Below are 17,396 nucleotides of genomic sequence, written 5' to 3'. Positions count from 1 at the left end.
TAAAGATCATCATATTGAAAAGGATATGTTCTTTTACAAACTTTGAATAGCACTAGCTCGGCTATAAGATTCACACAAAATCTAATACAAAGTTTGTCTTCCTTCTAGAACTCCTTCACTTGAACGATCTTCAAATCTTGTTCTTCTTTCTTCACCGTCTCCCTACTGATCTCGAGAGAGTATTATGCATATGAAACTATGATCACAAACACTTATACATGGACCAAGTGTTTTGACTCTTTGTGAAGACACAAACTCAAACAAACATGCAAGACTCTATCAAAATTCTTGCCTCTATAGATGTGTGTACAGATCGTGTATATTTTCTGCTCATATAATAGACCTGCGGCAACTACTCAAAGATGATGCAAAGATTCTACCCTAATTCCCAATTAATTTGGAAAGAAACTTCCCATATATGAACTCCAACAAATCTTAAGGGAAATCAATTAGGAAGACAAGTCCTAAAAACCCTAGGGCATCAATACCACGATTTTAATACTCAGAAAAATCTTTTATAGACATAAATACATAAAACCTAAAACCTACTTTCCAAAATCGGACTCCACATAAAACTGACAGCTGACTCGGGGATTGCAACACACGTTGCAATCCCATGCATATGCAGATGCAATTACCTGTGGCTCTCCGAGATCAGTAAAGGGCTTTGTCATAGTTTTGTATGGGAATGCCAATACGATATGTACAAGAATTGTACCTACAATCTCCCCCTTTGGCATTCCTATACAAAACACATTTAATCCATGCAAACTCCCCCTCAACAAGTACAAGAGAGACATCACAATTCATCATCCATAATTTTCCTGAAACACTTATCACACAATTGGTAGAATTCACAAGATAGAATAATGATACCACTGATTAAACATAGCATGTAAATCCAACAGATCACACAACACATTTAACATCATATATTTCTCCCCCTTTTTGAATAGGAATGACAAAGGCAACGTACGTAGCGGAAGCGATAGACACTAGCCCAAGGCGAATCAATCAGAGGAAGATAGTTCAAGTATTAATACTCCCCCTAAATGTGATCATGTTATGAAAGATGCAATAATGAAATGCAAACACACAATGAGTGGGTTGTATCCAAATGCTAAGAATAGATTTAATTCGCATAGCTTTTCCAACAAGAGCAATACCACTTAACCATAAACAAGAGTGCAACAAACAAGTTCACACGAGTGAATGGATTCCGACAATCACAAGGTAAGATAGAGAGTGATCGAGTATTCTATACCTCTTGTTGTGAATAGTGAACATATCTCAAGATGGGGTGTGTAATATTTGTGGAAACCTGAAAAGCAAGGCTCACATACGAAACACATTTAAGCACATAAACTTTATTCCCCCCTTATAACACCGTGTGGGCATGATTTTGAATTTTTCTTTTGGCCTTTCACACAAAGTAACATTTTTGCTCAAGAGGACTAGACCCATGTAACAAGTATTATGCTAGCAACTCCCAAGTCAGATGACTTTAGGGTACTAGATGTAACAAGGACATCCCAAATAGCACATCTACTTAAGTAAATAGTTTCACAATCCACCGGGGTGACCAAACCATTCCCGTTTCTTCCCAATCCTCATATCGTTCGTCACGACCGAAGCCTGTTTACTTTGGGAATAGCCTGGCCATGCTCCATTAACCAACTACATTTTTTTTTTTTTTGTTATATAACAAGGAGCAACCAACAAGAGTAATTTCGTACATGAGCAATGAGAACAAGCCAACCATCAATTAAGACTCACCACCACTTAGAGTATGTGTGCATGTGAGGATTCAAGGTGTAGAGAATATGTTGTTCAAGCTCACAATTACAAAGTGACGTAAGTACAAGTTCAACACGTGCTAGGCACCTTATTGCACACACATTTAAGGAAAAGAGTATGGCCCTTGTCAATCTAAGTTCAAAATAATCTGTCAGACACTCGGGAATACAACCCACTATTTTTCAATCCTACATTTCCAGAAACTGAACCTAACAATGCAGAAACTTAAAGAAAATGCACCTATACTATCATGAAGACATACATCATGAATACATGCAAAATGGATCAAATGAAGTGAGAGTATCAATACTTAGAGCATCCACCAACGGTGCTTCTAAGTGATTCAAATTGAGATATGTCTAAAGGCCTAGTAAACGAATTAGCCAATTTGTGATCAGTAGGAACACAAGCACGCTCAAGCATATTATCAAGATTATCCATATGAGTAGAAAAACGATTGTTTGAACCTTTTTTAATCCAGATTTGCTTCTGCTTCGTTTTTGTTTCCAGATCCACGGGGATTGAAGCCAGCTTTGCAATCCTGGTGATCAGATTCAGACCCTCTTTCAACTCAGCTTGCAGCGAGGCATGTGAGTTAATACCCATCGTTTTCCTCTTATTTTGAGTAACCCTGCGAAGCATATTGCACCTAGGACGTATGTGTCCTAATTTTCCACAATAATGACAAGTAGGAACAAAGTTTTTGGAGTTGTGAGTATACCTGGGCTGACAAAGTTTGTCAGGACTTACCTGAGCAACCTTTTTATAGGTTTGAAGGTCCAATTTACGTTCTAGTCTTTTGGGCAATTTGGGACCAGAATCAATGTCTTCTGAAGCATGTGATAGACCCAGCGAATTTTCACCTTCCACACCTTTTACAAAGGTCAAAGGCTTGCATGACTCACCTTCAAACCCTAACCCTTCTTTGTTGCCGTGAGTTATACCAAATCCTATCATCTTGGAGACCTTTTCAGACCCTATGGAGAACTTGTTGAAGCTTTCCTTGACTTTAAGCAACTCATCCTGCAATTTCTCATTTTCAAGGGTTAGTGAAACATTTAAAGTGGATTGAGCCTTGACTTCAACCTGCAAAACATTAATTTTATTAATGAGATCACCATGTTCCTTGTCCCCAACTTCAGACTTAACCTCATCCTGCAAAACTTTTATCTTATCAACAAGGTTAGTACGCTCAACGTTCCATTCTTTTAGAGAAGTTTCAAATTGTAGCTCAATTTTCTCTTTTTCTTCTCTTAAAGAATCAACTTCTTTTTCAAGTGTATAATTTTTTCGAAGAACAATTTTCGAAGCTTGATATAATTGCTTACACTTGACATTTGTTTCCTCATCAAGGGTATCATCTTCTAAGTCAGAATTATCAGAAACATCAATATTAAGAGAGGAAGTAAGAGCAAGATTTACCTCTTCACCATCTGATTGAGAGCTTTCATCACTATCACTCCAAGTAGATTTTAGAGCCTTGTTTCCACGCAAATTATACCTTTTATTGCCACAATCGGCAGCAAGGTGACCAATTCCACCACACTCAAAGCATTTAGGTTTGTTAGGCAAAATTTTCGAAGAGTTTCCAAAAGATTTTTTATTTTTCAGAAAATTTTTGAACTCTTTTGTCAACAACGATAAATCCACATAATCATCAACAACATCTTTCTTTTTAATAGAAGAGAAAGCAATATTTTTTACCTTTTTCTCGGGCTTGATCCTCATCTCAAAGGTTTTGAGATTACCTATAAGTTCGTCAAGAGAATAGGTGTCCAGGTCTTGAGTCTCCTCTATTGCAATTTGCTTGGCTTGAAATTTTGAAGGAAGAGCTCTGAGAAATTTCTTGACTATTCGATGCTCCTCAAATGGATCATCAAGGCTACAGCATTGGTTTGTCACATTGAGAAGTCGAGCATGAAAATCATCAATTGATTCATCTTCCCCCATGGTCATATTCTCAAATTCCAATACGAGTCTTTGAAGCTTCTGACCTCTAACCTTCTTGTTTCCCTCATAAGTAACCTGAAGTAGATCCCAAGCTTGTTTGGCTGTGTCACAGTGGCTAATTCTCATCCTCTCTTTCTTGGACAAAGCTGTGAATAGTGAATTCCTTGCCTTAAAGTCACAAGTTCTATCACGAACTTCTTCTTCTGTCCATTCCTTCCTAGGTTTGAGAACCCTTGCAGAGGACCCTTCTACTTTCTTTGATTCTTCGGCCTTGGTTGGGTGTTCCCATCCATTCTCAACTATATTCCACATGTTTTCATCTTGAGAGTAGAGAAAAGCCCTCATCATAATTTTCCATTGTGAATAGTCTTCACCATCAAACAAAGGCGGGCAATTTATAGAACTAGAGGCTCTGTTATATTCACGTTCCATCCTTGACTACGGATCAACTAAAAAAGCTTTAGAACCTGCTCTGATGCCAAGTGAAAATACAAGGACAGAATATGATTTTCTGGAAAACGGGGATTGCAGTGCACTGATCAATCCTTACTGGGCAGATATCAGAAATAACGAACCAAACACCAGATTTTGGTTACGCAGTGAAAACCTCAAGTATGAGATTAAAAACACTGCGGGGCTCTTACTCTTGAGAACCCAAAATAAAGATCATCATATTGAAAAGGATATGTTCTTTTACAAACTTTGAATAGCACTAGCTCGGCTATAAGATTCACACAAAATCTAATACAAAGTTTGTCTTCCTTCTAGAACTCCTTCACTTGAACGATCTTCAAATCTTGTTCTTCTTTCTTCACCGTCTCCCTACTGATCTCGAGAGAGTATTATGCATATGAAACTATGATCACAAACACTTATACATGGACCAAGTGTTTTGACTCTTTGTGAAGACACAAACTCAAACAAACATGCAAGACTCTATCAAAATTCTTGCCTCTATAGATGTGTGTACAGACCGTGTATATTTTCTGCTCATATAATAGACCTGCGGCAACTACTCAAAGATGATGCAAAGATTCTACCCTAATTCCCAATTAATTTGGAAAGAAACTTCCCATATATGAACTCCAATAAATCTTAAGGGAAATCAATTAGGAAGACAAGTCCTAAAAACCCTAGGGCATCAATACCACGATTTTAATACTCAGAAAAATCTTTTATAGACATAAATACATAAAACCTAAAACCTACTTTCCAAAATCGGACTCCACATAAAACTGACAGCTGACTCGGGGATTGCAACACACGTTGCAATCCCATGCATATGCAGATGCAATTACCTGTGGCTCTCCGAGATCAGTAAAGGGCTTTGTCATAGTTTTGTATGAGAATGCCAATACGATATGTACAAGAATTGTACCTACATAATCAGGACAGGGTTCCCACAATAACATATATATAGTCTTTACAAAAATGTTATAATCTGAACCAACTGTCAACTAGAACCAAAACGTGTCCAGCTCAAGAGTTAAAGCTAATAAGATAATGGACCAAAAGCAAGGAAAGTCAGGAATGAACAGTAAATGATCTTATCAAACTCCATCCTCAGCTGACCTTCTTCCCAACCGGAAACACCTCCCAGACTCCAGTTCAGTTCCTCAGAATCTCAAACATGGCAAAACCCAAATACTCCCATCTTTCTCTTATCCATCTCATCATCTCCATCATCATCACTTCATCTCTACCATCACTTGCATCCAACCGTCCCCCACGCTTCCTCGGAAAGTTCTCGCGTTCTTCACCGCCCAATTCTCCGTCACCACTGGAACGACGTCAGCAGCAGAAAAAACTGATCCAATACGAAACCCGATACTTCTCCCAGAATCTCGACCACTTCAGCTTCTCTGAAACCCCGAAATTCCAACAGCGCTACCTCGTCAACGCCGAGCACTGGGTCGGCCCACTACGCCAGGGCCCAATCTTTCTCTACTGCGGCAACGAAGGCGACATCGTATGGTTCGCCGAAAACACCGGCTTCGTCTGGGAACTCGCGCCGCGTTTTGGCGCCATGGTCCTCTTCCCCGAAGTAAGTCTCTGTTTTAGTTGTCGAGAAACTTAAAAAGGAATAAGAAAAAGTGTGGAACTTTGATTTGGGTGTTGAAAATGGCAGCATCGTTACTATGGAGAGTCAATGCCGTACGGGAGTGAAGAAGAGGCGTACAAGAATGCCACTACGCTGTCGTTTCTTACGGCCGAGCAAGCGCTGGCCGATTTTGCTGTGTTGATCACGGAGCTGAAGCGAGATTGGTCGGCCGAAGGCTGCCCTGTGTTGCTGTTTGGCGGTTCGTATGGCGGAAGTATGTACATTTTAGTGCTCTAGTTTGTTACAAGTTTGGGTTTTGTGATGGTGTTTGGTTGGTTTACTGCATTGAACAGCTAATGATCGGTTTGGTTGATATTTTGTTTTTGTGATTTTGATTTTGAAAACAGTGTTGGCAGCGTGGATGAGGCTCAAGTATCCCCATATTGCTATCGGTGCACTTGCTTCTTCGGCGCCAATTCTTCAGTTCGAAGATATTGTGCCGACAGAGACGTTTTATGACATTGTCTCCAGTGATTTCAGGGTATCTTAGCTGTGTTTACCCTGTCTTGTTTTTTCGTGTTTTTGTGTTGGAATTATGGGATGATATTGTCACCTGCATTTGGTATCTGCAGCGTGAAAGTAGCAGCTGCTTTAACACTATAAAAGAGTCATGGGATGCATTAATGACCGAGGGTCAGAAACAAAATGGGCTGCACCAGCTGACAAAAACCTTCCATTTATGTGGGTAAGGAAGATATACCATATGCTGCATTTCAATTTGTACTTCAATTTTTCTCCATTAGCCACTGGCTTTCAGCTGATTAAAGCCGTTTGACAGAGAATTAAAGAGGACAGAAGATCTTGTAGATTGGTTGGAGTCTGCCTATAGTTATTTGGCGATGGTGAACTACCCATATGGGTCGGAATTTATGATGCCTTTGCCCGGACACCCAATTAGAGAGGTTTGTTGGTCTAGCATGTGTCTAATAACCTTACGAACTCTTGTTTCTCTTTTGTCTTCCATTTTGCGTCTGCTGTTTCTTTCATGTATCTGGATTCTCAGTCTAGTAGGATATGCTTCTACAGTTTGTACTTCTGTTGCAAATCAAAGTAGTTACTCTTGTGGTAGGTTTGCAGAAAGATTGATGGTTGTCCTGATGGGACTAGCACGTTGGAGCGCATATTTGAAGGCATAAGTGTATATCACAATTACAGTGGAAAAGCTGACTGCTTTGAGCTGGAAGATGAATCTGATGTCGGCACAGATGGTTGGAATTGGCAGGTCTAATTGCAGTACTGTAATATAACATCTTTTCAAACCAAAGAATGACAGTCCTGATAACTAAAATTTTCCTTTGTAGAAGGTCTTGATCGTCATTCATAAAACCATCTTTTCTTTCCTACAGGCTTGCACAGAAATGGTTATGCCAATGTCTAGTAGCCGGGATAGAAGCATGTTTCAAACATATGATTATAATTTCTCCTCTTTTCAAGAGTGGTGCTGGAAGCAGTTCAATGTGAAACCAAGGCCTACATGGATAACAACAGAGTTTGGTGGACATGTAAGAAAGTGATGCAGTAATTCTTTGTCTTTTCTACTAAATGGTGCATTCCTATTGTTACCATTTCAATAATGAATACTCATCATCTATGCCATACTGGTTCAGTGCATGATGATCTTGTCTTTCTCTCCCCCAGTGTTTGGTAAATGTCTTACATGTGTTACTCCTGCATCATCTAATTATCTTGGTACCCCATTTTTTGAAATCAGATGTCCATGGAAAACAAGGAGCCATAAAGGATAATTATTCTTTTTGGAATAATTTTCTGAGTTTCTGCTATGTACTAGTCTTGCAATATATTTTGAATCTTTAATCAACAGTGTAGTAACTCTGGTTGATTACTGTACGGGAGGAAGCATTAATTTACAACCTGCTATTGTTTTAAGCTAGTTATTTTCACATTAATTTTTTTATATGGTTATTTTCACCTTAATTACACTTCTAAAATATTGACTGTAAAAAGTCACAGTTAATACTTGGTAGTTGTTGAACTTCCAGGAATTTTACCTTTAGAGGTAGTCTATGATATTTATGCTTTGCAGAAGTGCTTATCTGCTGTCTGAACAGTGTGGGTTGTTCCTGTAGATGTAACTATTTCCCCTTTTCAATAGTGCTGAGATAATCATAACATGGTTTTTCTTTCCTTCTTGATTTGATTATACGCTGATGTTATTGGCTGTTAAACTTGAAGGATATTAAGGCCACTTTGAAAAACGTCGGAAGTAACATAATCTTCTCCAATGGCTTATTGGATCCATGGAGTGGTGGCAGGTAAACTGTTTTATTTATCTGGTCCAATAACAAGTGTAGGCAGTGTTCATTATCTGACTCCTAATGGCTGTGAATAATATCAATTGCAGTGTTCTCCAGAATGTATCTGAATCTATCGTTGCTCTCGTTACTGAAGAAGGTATCTTCTACTATTGACAGTTGTCTTTACAAGTCATATGTCAAAAGAAACCATTTTTCTAGATGCACTTGCTTTCTTCAGTGGCACAACTCATTGGACCTACCGTGTCTTGCAAATTAATTCATTAGAATTCAATCAATTCATTCAAACTCTTAGGTTTTGCTGTTAAATTCAGATGATTGTAGATCAGCAATATTTGCTGAACTGTTCTCACTAGATAGAGCCATTAGTAGCTTAGAGCACCTAGCTACACCTTAGCCAGTATTTTTGTGCTGAAAATTGTTCATTGCTTATTTTTGTTGTTTATCAGGTGCTCATCACATAGACTTGCGATTTTCAACTAAAGGGGATCCTGAATGGTTGGTTGAGCAAAGGGAAAGTGAGATTAAGCTGATACAAGGCTGGTTAGATCATTTCTATCAAGAAAAGAAAGCAGCTTTTGACATGTAGTTGTATAAATGTAAATTCTCATTCTTCTTTTTATCCGTTTTTCTTGCTACACTGAACCTAAGTATGCATCAAACATGAAGCAGGACAATGTTGTAAATACCTTTCATGGCAATAGAGTTAGGCCCAGTTTGTCATCGCTTATGATGTGTAAAATTTAATAAAGCAGCTTATTTCAATAGTTACACTATTAAGTTACAAAAGTTGGTAAAAAGTAGCTTTCAAATACTGAAAGTCACAGCTACTTACGATTTAAGCTAAGTTCCAAAATTGGGTTATAGTCTTGTAAAATCATATTAAACGTATTATTGTCTTGTATTCAACAAGAAAAAAGGTGGGGAATATAGAAGAGTATAGTAAACTTGAGCAGTTTCTCAATTTATGTGTTCTCAGCATTCATTTTAAAATCAGTTGGGAGAGAATTGTCCTCGTGATTTTATGATATAACTCTTCTTTATTGTATAAAAAAAAAGTCATTAATCTATACTATTATTAAGAGAAGAGATGCTGTTAGCCAAAATTGATATTTTTTATCTGTATAACCCTTAAATATTAAAATATCATGGATCACATTTTAAGATCATGGATAAAAATGTAAAAAGTAAAATAAAACAATAAAAAAACATATATAAAAGAAAATAGCTTTTTCAATATCATGTGGAAGGTATGTGCTTCTATTCTTCCTACAGTAGCTCAACTTCGAACCAAGAGAATTTGGGTTAATGATGGTTGTGTTTTCTGCAATGATGGAGATGAATCTATTCATCATATTAGTAGAGATTGTTCTTTTGTGTATGATGTGTTACGGAAGGTTCCAGGCTTAAGTTCGGTGATATCTTCCAGGAGTGCTAATCAAACTTCTATCTTGGATTGGTTATCTCATTGTATGCAAAGTCTCTCTTCTGAGTTATTTGATTTTCTTTTGTATCTATTATGGGCAGTATGGAAAGAGAGGAATCAAAGAGTTTGGAATAGTAAGATCCTCGAGGTGGATCAGCTCTTCTTCCAAGCAGCTTCTGGTTTCTCCTTGTTTACTTCTCTTCGTCCGGATAAGAGTTCCAACACTAAACGAGTTTGAACTCCTTGGTACCCTCCTCCTGCAGGGTGACTGAAGGCAAATTTAGATGGAGCTTTTGACAGCAGTACTAACATGGGAGGGATAGTTGTTGCGGTACGTGACTCTGAAGGCCTGATTGTTGGCGGAACTTGTTGCCGAGTCTCATCAGTTAGTGCTCCTATCGTAGTAGAGGCTTTAGCTGGGAGGGCTGCATGTGCTTGGGCTGTGGAGTTCAAACAAGCACCTATTATCTTTGAAAGTGATTGTCTGCATTTGGTTAATTCTTTGAAGGTTGAAGAGGAAGATCACTCCATTATTGGGAGGGTAATTGATGACATTGTGGTCCACTTAGCCTCTATTCCTAGCTCTTTTTTTCAACATGTCTACAGAGAGTCCAATTTGGATGCACACAAGCTTGCAAAGCTTGCTTTGTATTCTAATGTGTCTGCTAATTGGAAGGGTCATGTACCTTCCACTATGGGAAGCCTTGTTGCTTCCTATTGTAACACTTCTTCTCATTGAGTAATAAAATGCCTTCGTCTCTCTCTCTCAAAAAAAAAAAAAAAAAAAAACTCTCCATTACATTCTGAATGTGTAGACATTTTCTGGTTTTAAAGAAAATGGGGTAAGGCCCAACCCTAACGCACTTATTGGGCCAGCCTAAAACCCGACCCAAATCCCCGCCGACCGGTGAGATGTGACACCTGTAGCCAGATATAGATGACGTGCTGCTTCCACTACAAGCTACAATAGAGAGTGGGATCCCCTGGTAAGGTCACAATCTCATCAATTTTATGCCGCAGATAAAAGGCGGCCTAATTACTTTTAAAAAATAAAAATAAAAATTACCCAAACTTCACCTGAACGACGTCGTCGAGTCCCCTTTGCCCCTGAATAACACCAAACTCGCCCAACTCAGTCCAAGCAGAGTAGAGCCAAACACGACTCAAAGAAGCGAAAAGCAGACTGGAGAGACACGAAAAAGCCAGAAAGAAAAAGCGCTAGTATTATCGATCAGTACTGGGAATTTGCTAAAGGAGAAGGAATCTAGGGTTTCGCGGTGGAGTTGCGCCGATCCGACGTCGTAATGGCGAGTCCGCGATCGGAAGTTTTCGCGAGGACGCCAGGTTCCGGTAGAGGTCTGTCGATAACGCCGGGGTCGAGAATCTTGCAGAGTCCGGTGAGTGACGAAGCGATCTGGAAGCGGCTTAAGGAGGCTGGGTTTGATGAGGAGTCGATTAAGCGGAGGGACAAGGCTGCGCTCATTGCTTATATTGCTAAGCTTGAAGCTGAGGTAACAGTTTTTCTGCCCTGTAATTTTGAATTTTACCTTTTGCTTTTTTTTGTTTTACTTTTAGGTTTAATTTATTGCTGTGAAGTTGGGAATTTAATTAATTTCTTGAAAAACAATGCAATTCGAATTTGAGTGTTGACAGTGACCAGTAGGTGTAAAATAATTGTATGGAATTTTTCTGGTTAAATATGTATAGGTTTCTTGTTGTGCTTGGGTATCTGATAGGCAGGGGTTTAAGTTTGGGGTTTGGAGAAAGAAGAATGGAATAGTGAAGAAATCTTTTTTTACTATGTAATGAGGTTTGATTGTTCCGAAATGAGAAAGGGCATAAGTGCGTGGCTTGGATATTCAGTTACATGTGTGTGTAATGAGTTTTGTTTGATACTGAATAAGAAATTAGTTTTGTTTTATCCTGAATAAGAAACAGCATAAGAGCATGGGTTCCATCGTTATAAGTTTCATCTGTTTCGTCATGCTTTACAGAAGCCATCATAGCAAGTGGAAAGATTTCCTGTTTCTTTGAATCTACATACTAATATGCAATCGACAAAACTGCAACCATTTGTATATTCTCTTATCTTATGCTCCTTTTTCTTGTGTAATTTAACCTCAACAATGATGATTTTCTTAATTGTTCACTCATATAGCTAAAGTGTCATCTTTTAGTGGAACGGATTGGAATTGCAATTCATAATTTTCTATGAAGGTGTTCAATTACTTTGCTAACCAGTTTAGCTTGAATTTAGATTTTCGACCACCAACACCACATGGGTCTTCTCATAATGGAAAAGAAGAGGTTGGATTCCGAGTATGAGCAACTTAAAGCCTCTTCTGAGACGGCCGAACTTAGATATAACCGTGATCAAGCTGCACATGCATCTGCTTTGGCTGAAGCAAGGAAGCGGGAGGAGAGACTAAAGAAGGCACTAGGAGTCAAGGAAGAATGTATAGCAAGTGTAAGATGATCAATTGAAACTCTTTCTTCTAAATACCCATATCCTTGTATGTGATCATATCAATATTTGTTTGGGTTTTGTGCAGATTGAGAAGTCAATGCACGAGATGCGTGCAGAATCTGCTGAAACAAAGGTTGCAGCTCAGTGTAAGTTGGCTGAAGCGCGTAATATTTTGGAGGATGCTCAGAAGAAATTCACTGAAGCTGAGGGAAAGCTACTCCTTGCAGAATCTTTGCAAGCAGAAGCTTCTCGTTATCACCGTGTTGCTGAAAGAAAGATGGTAGAAGTTGAAGCTCGTGAAGATGATCTTAGGAGGAACATTCTATCTTTCAAGACTGAGTATGTGTTCTAGTTATTTTTCCTCAGCTTTTGTTTTCTTTCCTTTTGGACCAAATCTCAGCTTCACCTAAGGCTATGGGTTAGAGGAAAATGAAAATCCTGTTGAGCTCTTTTTGATGGCATAGTCTTCAGTTTTGACACAGTATAAGCCATGGCAGTGGTACCGGGGCCCTTGTTGCATATATTTGTACAACATATTTGTCTGTCCTTGACCTTTTTCCAAACTATGCCCTAATACTGTGTTTCTAGACTTGAAATGGTAATTCATTGGGTAAAAACAGCCCAAAGCTGATGCAAAATTTGCCGATTTTCTTACCTTTCTTTTTTCTTTCAAATTGTAGTTGTGATGAAAAAGAGAAGGAGATGAGCCTTGAGAGAAAATCTTTAAATGAAAGGCAGAAATCCCTCCAGCAAGAACAGGATAGATTACTCGATGCGCAAGCTCTTCTTAACCAGAGGGAGGATATTATATTTGGTCGATCTCAGGACCTGAATCGACTTGAAAAAGAGTTGGAAGACCTGAAACTGAATATTGAGGAGGAGCGTAAAGCCCTAAATGATCAGAAATTTAATGTGGAGCTGACCGAGACTTCCCTTGTTAATAGAGAGGAGGTTAATGTTTTACACCTTTTTACATCTGGATGCTTCTTATGTGGCTTGTTGAAGGCTTTATCAATGTGTTTTGGTTGTTGTGTGTTTGCAGGCTTTAACTAGAAGAGAGGCTTTGTTGAACAAAAAAGAACAAGAGCTTCTTGTTTTTCAGGAAAAACTGGCCAGCAAGGAATATGTGAGTATATTTAATTTTGTCATCACTTTAACATTAGCTTTAGCTGTATTGTGATTTATTTTCTTCTACTTCTGTTCGGCTGCAACAAGTATATGTTCAACTTTCTGTCATCCTCATTATTCATTTATGGGGGATTATGCAGGATGAGATTAAGAAAGCTGTTGCCATTCACGAAGTTGGTTTGAGAAAGAAGAAGTCTGAATTTGATGCAGAGCTGGAGGTGAAGTGCAAGCTGGTTGAAGCTGAAATTGAAACCAAGAGACGGGCTTGGGAGTTAAGGGAGGTGGATCTCAATCATCGAGAGGACCTACTGTGTGAAAAGGAATATGACTTGGAAGTTCAGATGAGGTCATTGGTGGAGAGGGAAAAAGATGTGTCAGAGAGGTCAAATCTTGTTGATGAGAAGGAAAAAAGTTTGAGAGCTGCTGAGAAGGAGCTTGAGCAGAATAACCTTCTTTTGCAAAAAGAAAAAGAAGAAAATATCAAATTGAAGCTAGAGCTGCAAAACTCCCTAGATTCACTTGAAGAGAAAAAGAAACAACTTGAATGTTCCAGGCAGGAGTTTGAGGTTTTGAAAACTGAAACAAGTGAGCTTTCAGATCTAGAAATGAAACTTAAGGAGGAGGTAGATTTGGTCAGGGCTCAAAAGCAAGAGCTGATGGCTGAGGCAGAAAAATTGGCTGTGGAGAAGGCCAAGTTTGAATCTGAGTGGGAATCGCTTGATGACAAGAGGGAAATGCTGCGGAAGGAAGCAGAGTGTGTAGCAGAGGAGAGGTTGGCATTCTCTAAGTTTATCAAAGAAGAGCATGATAAATTAAAGCAGGAGAAGGATGAAATGTGGGATCAGTTCAAACGTGATGCTGAATTACTTGTTGTTGAGCGGCAAGACTTCATGAATAAGATGACCCGTGAGCGGTCTGAGTTATTCAGCAAGATGCAGCAAGAACGTGCTGATTTCTTGCTGGAAATTGATACGAGGAGGAGGGAGTTGGAGAACTGTATTGATAAAAAACATGAGGAGTTAGAATGTTCTTTGAAGGAAAAGGAGATGGTGTTTGAGCAAGAAAAGAAAAATCAACTTGAGTATATTAGTTCTCTCAATGAAAAAGCTGCAAAAGAGATGGAGGAGGTTTCTTTAGAACGGAAAAGACTTGAAACTGAGAGAGTGGAGATAAATGTGGATCGTGAGCGAAGGAATCAGGAATGGGCTGAGCTAAATAATTTGATTGAGGAACTAAAGATTCAGAGGGAGAAGCTGAAGAAGCAGCGGGAATTATTGCATGCAGATAGTGAAGAGATTCATTGTCAAATTGAACACTTAAAGGAATTGGAGAGTTTGAAAGCTGCTTTAGATGCTGAGATGCAACGATCTGATTCCGTGCCCAGCAATCCAGAAACTTCTACAAGATATTTGAAGCAGGCAACATCAATACAAGAAGCTGATCCTAATTCACAGGATAAAGTAAATGTTGCCGACTCTAGCAACCCATCTATGCTAAAGGCAGTCCTTTCTCCTCCTAGTTCTGCCCGTTTCACTTGGTTAAAACGCTGCACTGAATTGGTTTTCAAACAGTCTCCCGAGAAGCAACAATTGAAATATGAAGAAAGTCCTGTGATCTCTCGAAAAGAAGCAGGCTTGAAGGTAACTGAACAGATGGAGACATCAAGTAAATATGATGGGCATAGGTACATGGGAAATGGTCATTCATCCAGAAGTTTCAGCAAGAGGCAGAATGCTTTTGGCGAGCCAAAGGTGATAGTTGAAGTGCCTGTTGGTGAGAATGTAAAAGCAACAAATAATTCTGATTATGAATCCACACATGACTCTGAATCTGCCGGTGAAAGGTGTGCCCCCATAATTTCTAAAAAAGTTGTCCCGGGAGGAAGGAAAAGAAGAGTTGAAAAATCTTTTTCCAATGACTGTTTTGATCCAGTACTTGAGACTAGGCAGAATATTAAGAAAAGGAGGCAAGAAGTTGACACTGTAGATTCATCGGAACGTGCCATTACCCACTGGTAAAAACTCTTGTCATCTTGAACTTTAAACTCTTGCTGATGCTGGTATCATAGTGATAGTTCATTTCATTCACTTGAATTATTTGACCGATTTTATACTCTGCAATTATGTATTTTGTTTCAGCACTGTGTCAACCCAGACAAAAGTTCCAGAGCAGCAGCTTGAATCATTGCCATCTGATCAAATTTGTGATGGTACTGTAGATGAGAGTGTTTTAGTAGTAGATAAAGTCATCAAAATTTCGGAAGTGATTTGCGAGAGAACTGAGACACAAAGTTTTGCCAACGGGAACAAATCAGACGCACACAATTCTGTTGTGGAACCACACCATCTACAGAATAGTGTCTTAACCTCTGACCCCAAGGCTCAGGAAATGATACAAGAGTTAGACTTGGGGAATGTTGGACTAGTTAGTGACGATCATCAGGTAATCTTGCGCCTGCCTTAAAGTTTTTGCATGTGGATATGAAGCATTAAATCCTGCTTTATTATGTAATTTCTTCCAGGATGCTTGCTGTTCTTTATGTATAGTATTTTTGACTTCATTTTCTGTCAATTATTGCTGTTGATATTGGTTCCCTTGCTTTGATGGTCAAGGGATTTCTATTTTCTACTGAATATCGGATTTGCCTTCTGTTGGAATATTCTCATAGCTGGAATTTTTTCCCCAATATATGTGTGCCATTATTTGTATGTTTGAATCTTGCACTACCTTTATCTATAATTACATTCTATGGTGTCCCAGCTCTGAATTAATCTACTGGAGTCAAATTCGTGATATTCTTTCCAAAATATTGAACATCTATTACCCCTTTATTTTTTTGGGCATATGCTGATCAAACTTGATTTCATGTCCTGTTTTAGGAGATATCCTTGATTTAGGTGAAACATTGTTGTTGTGTTTTCAATACCAATTTTTGAACATGTTTTGTTGCATGCCTTTTCTAATTAAGAAATTACAATGCCGCTTCATTACCTCTTTTTTTTTCTCTGTCTATTATGGCTGAAAATCTAAAACAAGGATTCATATGCAGCTTGAAGAGAGAGAAATATCTGAAAAGCATTTGCAGTCCGTGTGAGAGGATATTCAAAATGTGTACAGAAGCTTAGATATGAAAAGATAATTTGGCAAGCAGGCATTGTCAGACGTGAGTACGGGAGAACTCTAGTTCTAGTACAAAATATTCTTCCTTTCACTGTTCATATGGTACTATGTGTTTTTTTGCTGAATGGTCGAATAGATTTCCAGGTTATTATCACATTTGAATTTTGTCCAAGGTACATTCATCTACATATGAAGTTAAAGCTCACTAACTAGATCTACTTCTTCAGGTGTGCATCGCGTACCTGACAGTTATCAACATTTAAAGAGGCTCCGTTCGCATGGCTTGTATGCTGGATTGGGTAGTTATGTAATTGACTTAGCTTAAAGTAGTGATTTAGGTGATATTTGTGTTTGTTTGGTCATCTAATATGATCTTTGAAGGGCTTCTTTTAGGGCAAACCCAGTGGAGTGGTGTGTTGGCATCTTGTGTAATATGAGGATCTTGTCTCTGCATATGATCATGGGTTGTCTGCTTATTGATATATAGCGACAACTTTACTCTTGCAGCGTTGCAGAGTTCAAGTTAAGTTCTGTTGCATTACTTGTGTTTTCCGTCTGTTATGTATTACATCTTCTTCATTAAATCATTATAAGGAGAAACCACAACTATAGGTCGTAATTCTGATCCTTCCAACTACTGGCAATGAGAATTTTCATTGTAAGCTACTAGTACTGACGAGCTGAAGTTGGTGGTGTTAATGGATTCAACGATGAGAATTGGATTGGACAAGCTTAAAATCTGAATAAGTAGAAATTATTAGAAGTTGTCCAGTCCAGTTCTAGTCGTCCGTTTTAGGTTTCTAGATAGAATTGTTCATTTTCTAGTACTGATTTGGCGATCTCCATAATTATGAAGAATTTATTATATGATATGGTTGAATATACAATGTCCGATTTAGAGAAGCTTTTGCAAAACTGATCTCCTAGGAGTTATTTTAGTGAACTTTTGGTAAAAATTGATCCTTTCTCTGGAAGAAGAGCTAGAACGACACATACAAATGATCCATAAGGACAGCCGGTACCATTTACTGTTACAAATCTTGCTCAATTAAGAGCTTGCAAAAAACTAAACTTAAAATTAAGATTACCCAAAATACCTTGTGACTTGAACCTCCTTTTGCCAATGCATGCAAT

General features: G+C 38.5%; 2 protein-coding genes across 5 annotated transcripts; both read left to right on the top strand.

Annotated features, from left to right (window-relative positions):
* The first annotated feature begins 5,228 nt into the window (after positions 1-5,228).
* LOC112188897 (lysosomal Pro-X carboxypeptidase) lies at positions 5,229-8,892 on the top strand. Its single transcript, XM_024328126.2, has 10 exons — positions 5,229-5,791; positions 5,876-6,062; positions 6,196-6,329; positions 6,421-6,533; positions 6,627-6,750; positions 6,918-7,070; positions 7,195-7,350; positions 8,042-8,121; positions 8,211-8,260; positions 8,571-8,892. The coding sequence occupies exons 1-10, from the start codon at positions 5,378-5,380 to the stop codon at positions 8,708-8,710; spliced, it is 1,551 nt and encodes a 516-aa protein (XP_024183894.1). The 5' UTR covers positions 5,229-5,377; the 3' UTR covers positions 8,711-8,892.
* A 1,778-nt stretch (positions 8,893-10,670) lies between these two features.
* On the top strand, positions 10,671-16,868 carry LOC112186172 (protein CROWDED NUCLEI 4). Of its 4 annotated transcripts, none has more exons than XM_024324523.2 (9): positions 10,671-11,058; positions 11,805-12,014; positions 12,100-12,353; positions 12,695-12,965; positions 13,057-13,140; positions 13,283-15,156; positions 15,281-15,584; positions 16,192-16,305; positions 16,490-16,868. In XM_024324523.2, the coding sequence occupies exons 1-8, from the start codon at positions 10,852-10,854 to the stop codon at positions 16,234-16,236; spliced, it is 3,249 nt and encodes a 1,082-aa protein (XP_024180291.1). In that variant the 5' UTR covers positions 10,671-10,851; the 3' UTR covers positions 16,237-16,305; positions 16,490-16,868. The 4 variants fall into 4 exon arrangements, with proteins under 4 accessions (XP_024180291.1, XP_024180290.1, XP_040369964.1 ...); XM_024324522.2 differs by having other exon boundaries at positions 16,192-16,406; XM_040514030.1 differs by having other exon boundaries at positions 16,189-16,305.
* The last annotated feature ends 528 nt before the right edge of the window (positions 16,869-17,396 follow it).

This window comes from Rosa chinensis, chromosome 2 (genome assembly GCF_002994745.2).
Source record: "Rosa chinensis cultivar Old Blush chromosome 2, RchiOBHm-V2, whole genome shotgun sequence".
Lineage (NCBI taxonomy): Eukaryota > Viridiplantae > Streptophyta > Magnoliopsida > Rosales > Rosaceae > Rosa > Rosa chinensis.
Note: the sequence above shows the minus strand (reverse complement) of the source record. Positions and strands in the feature narration are given on the sequence as shown.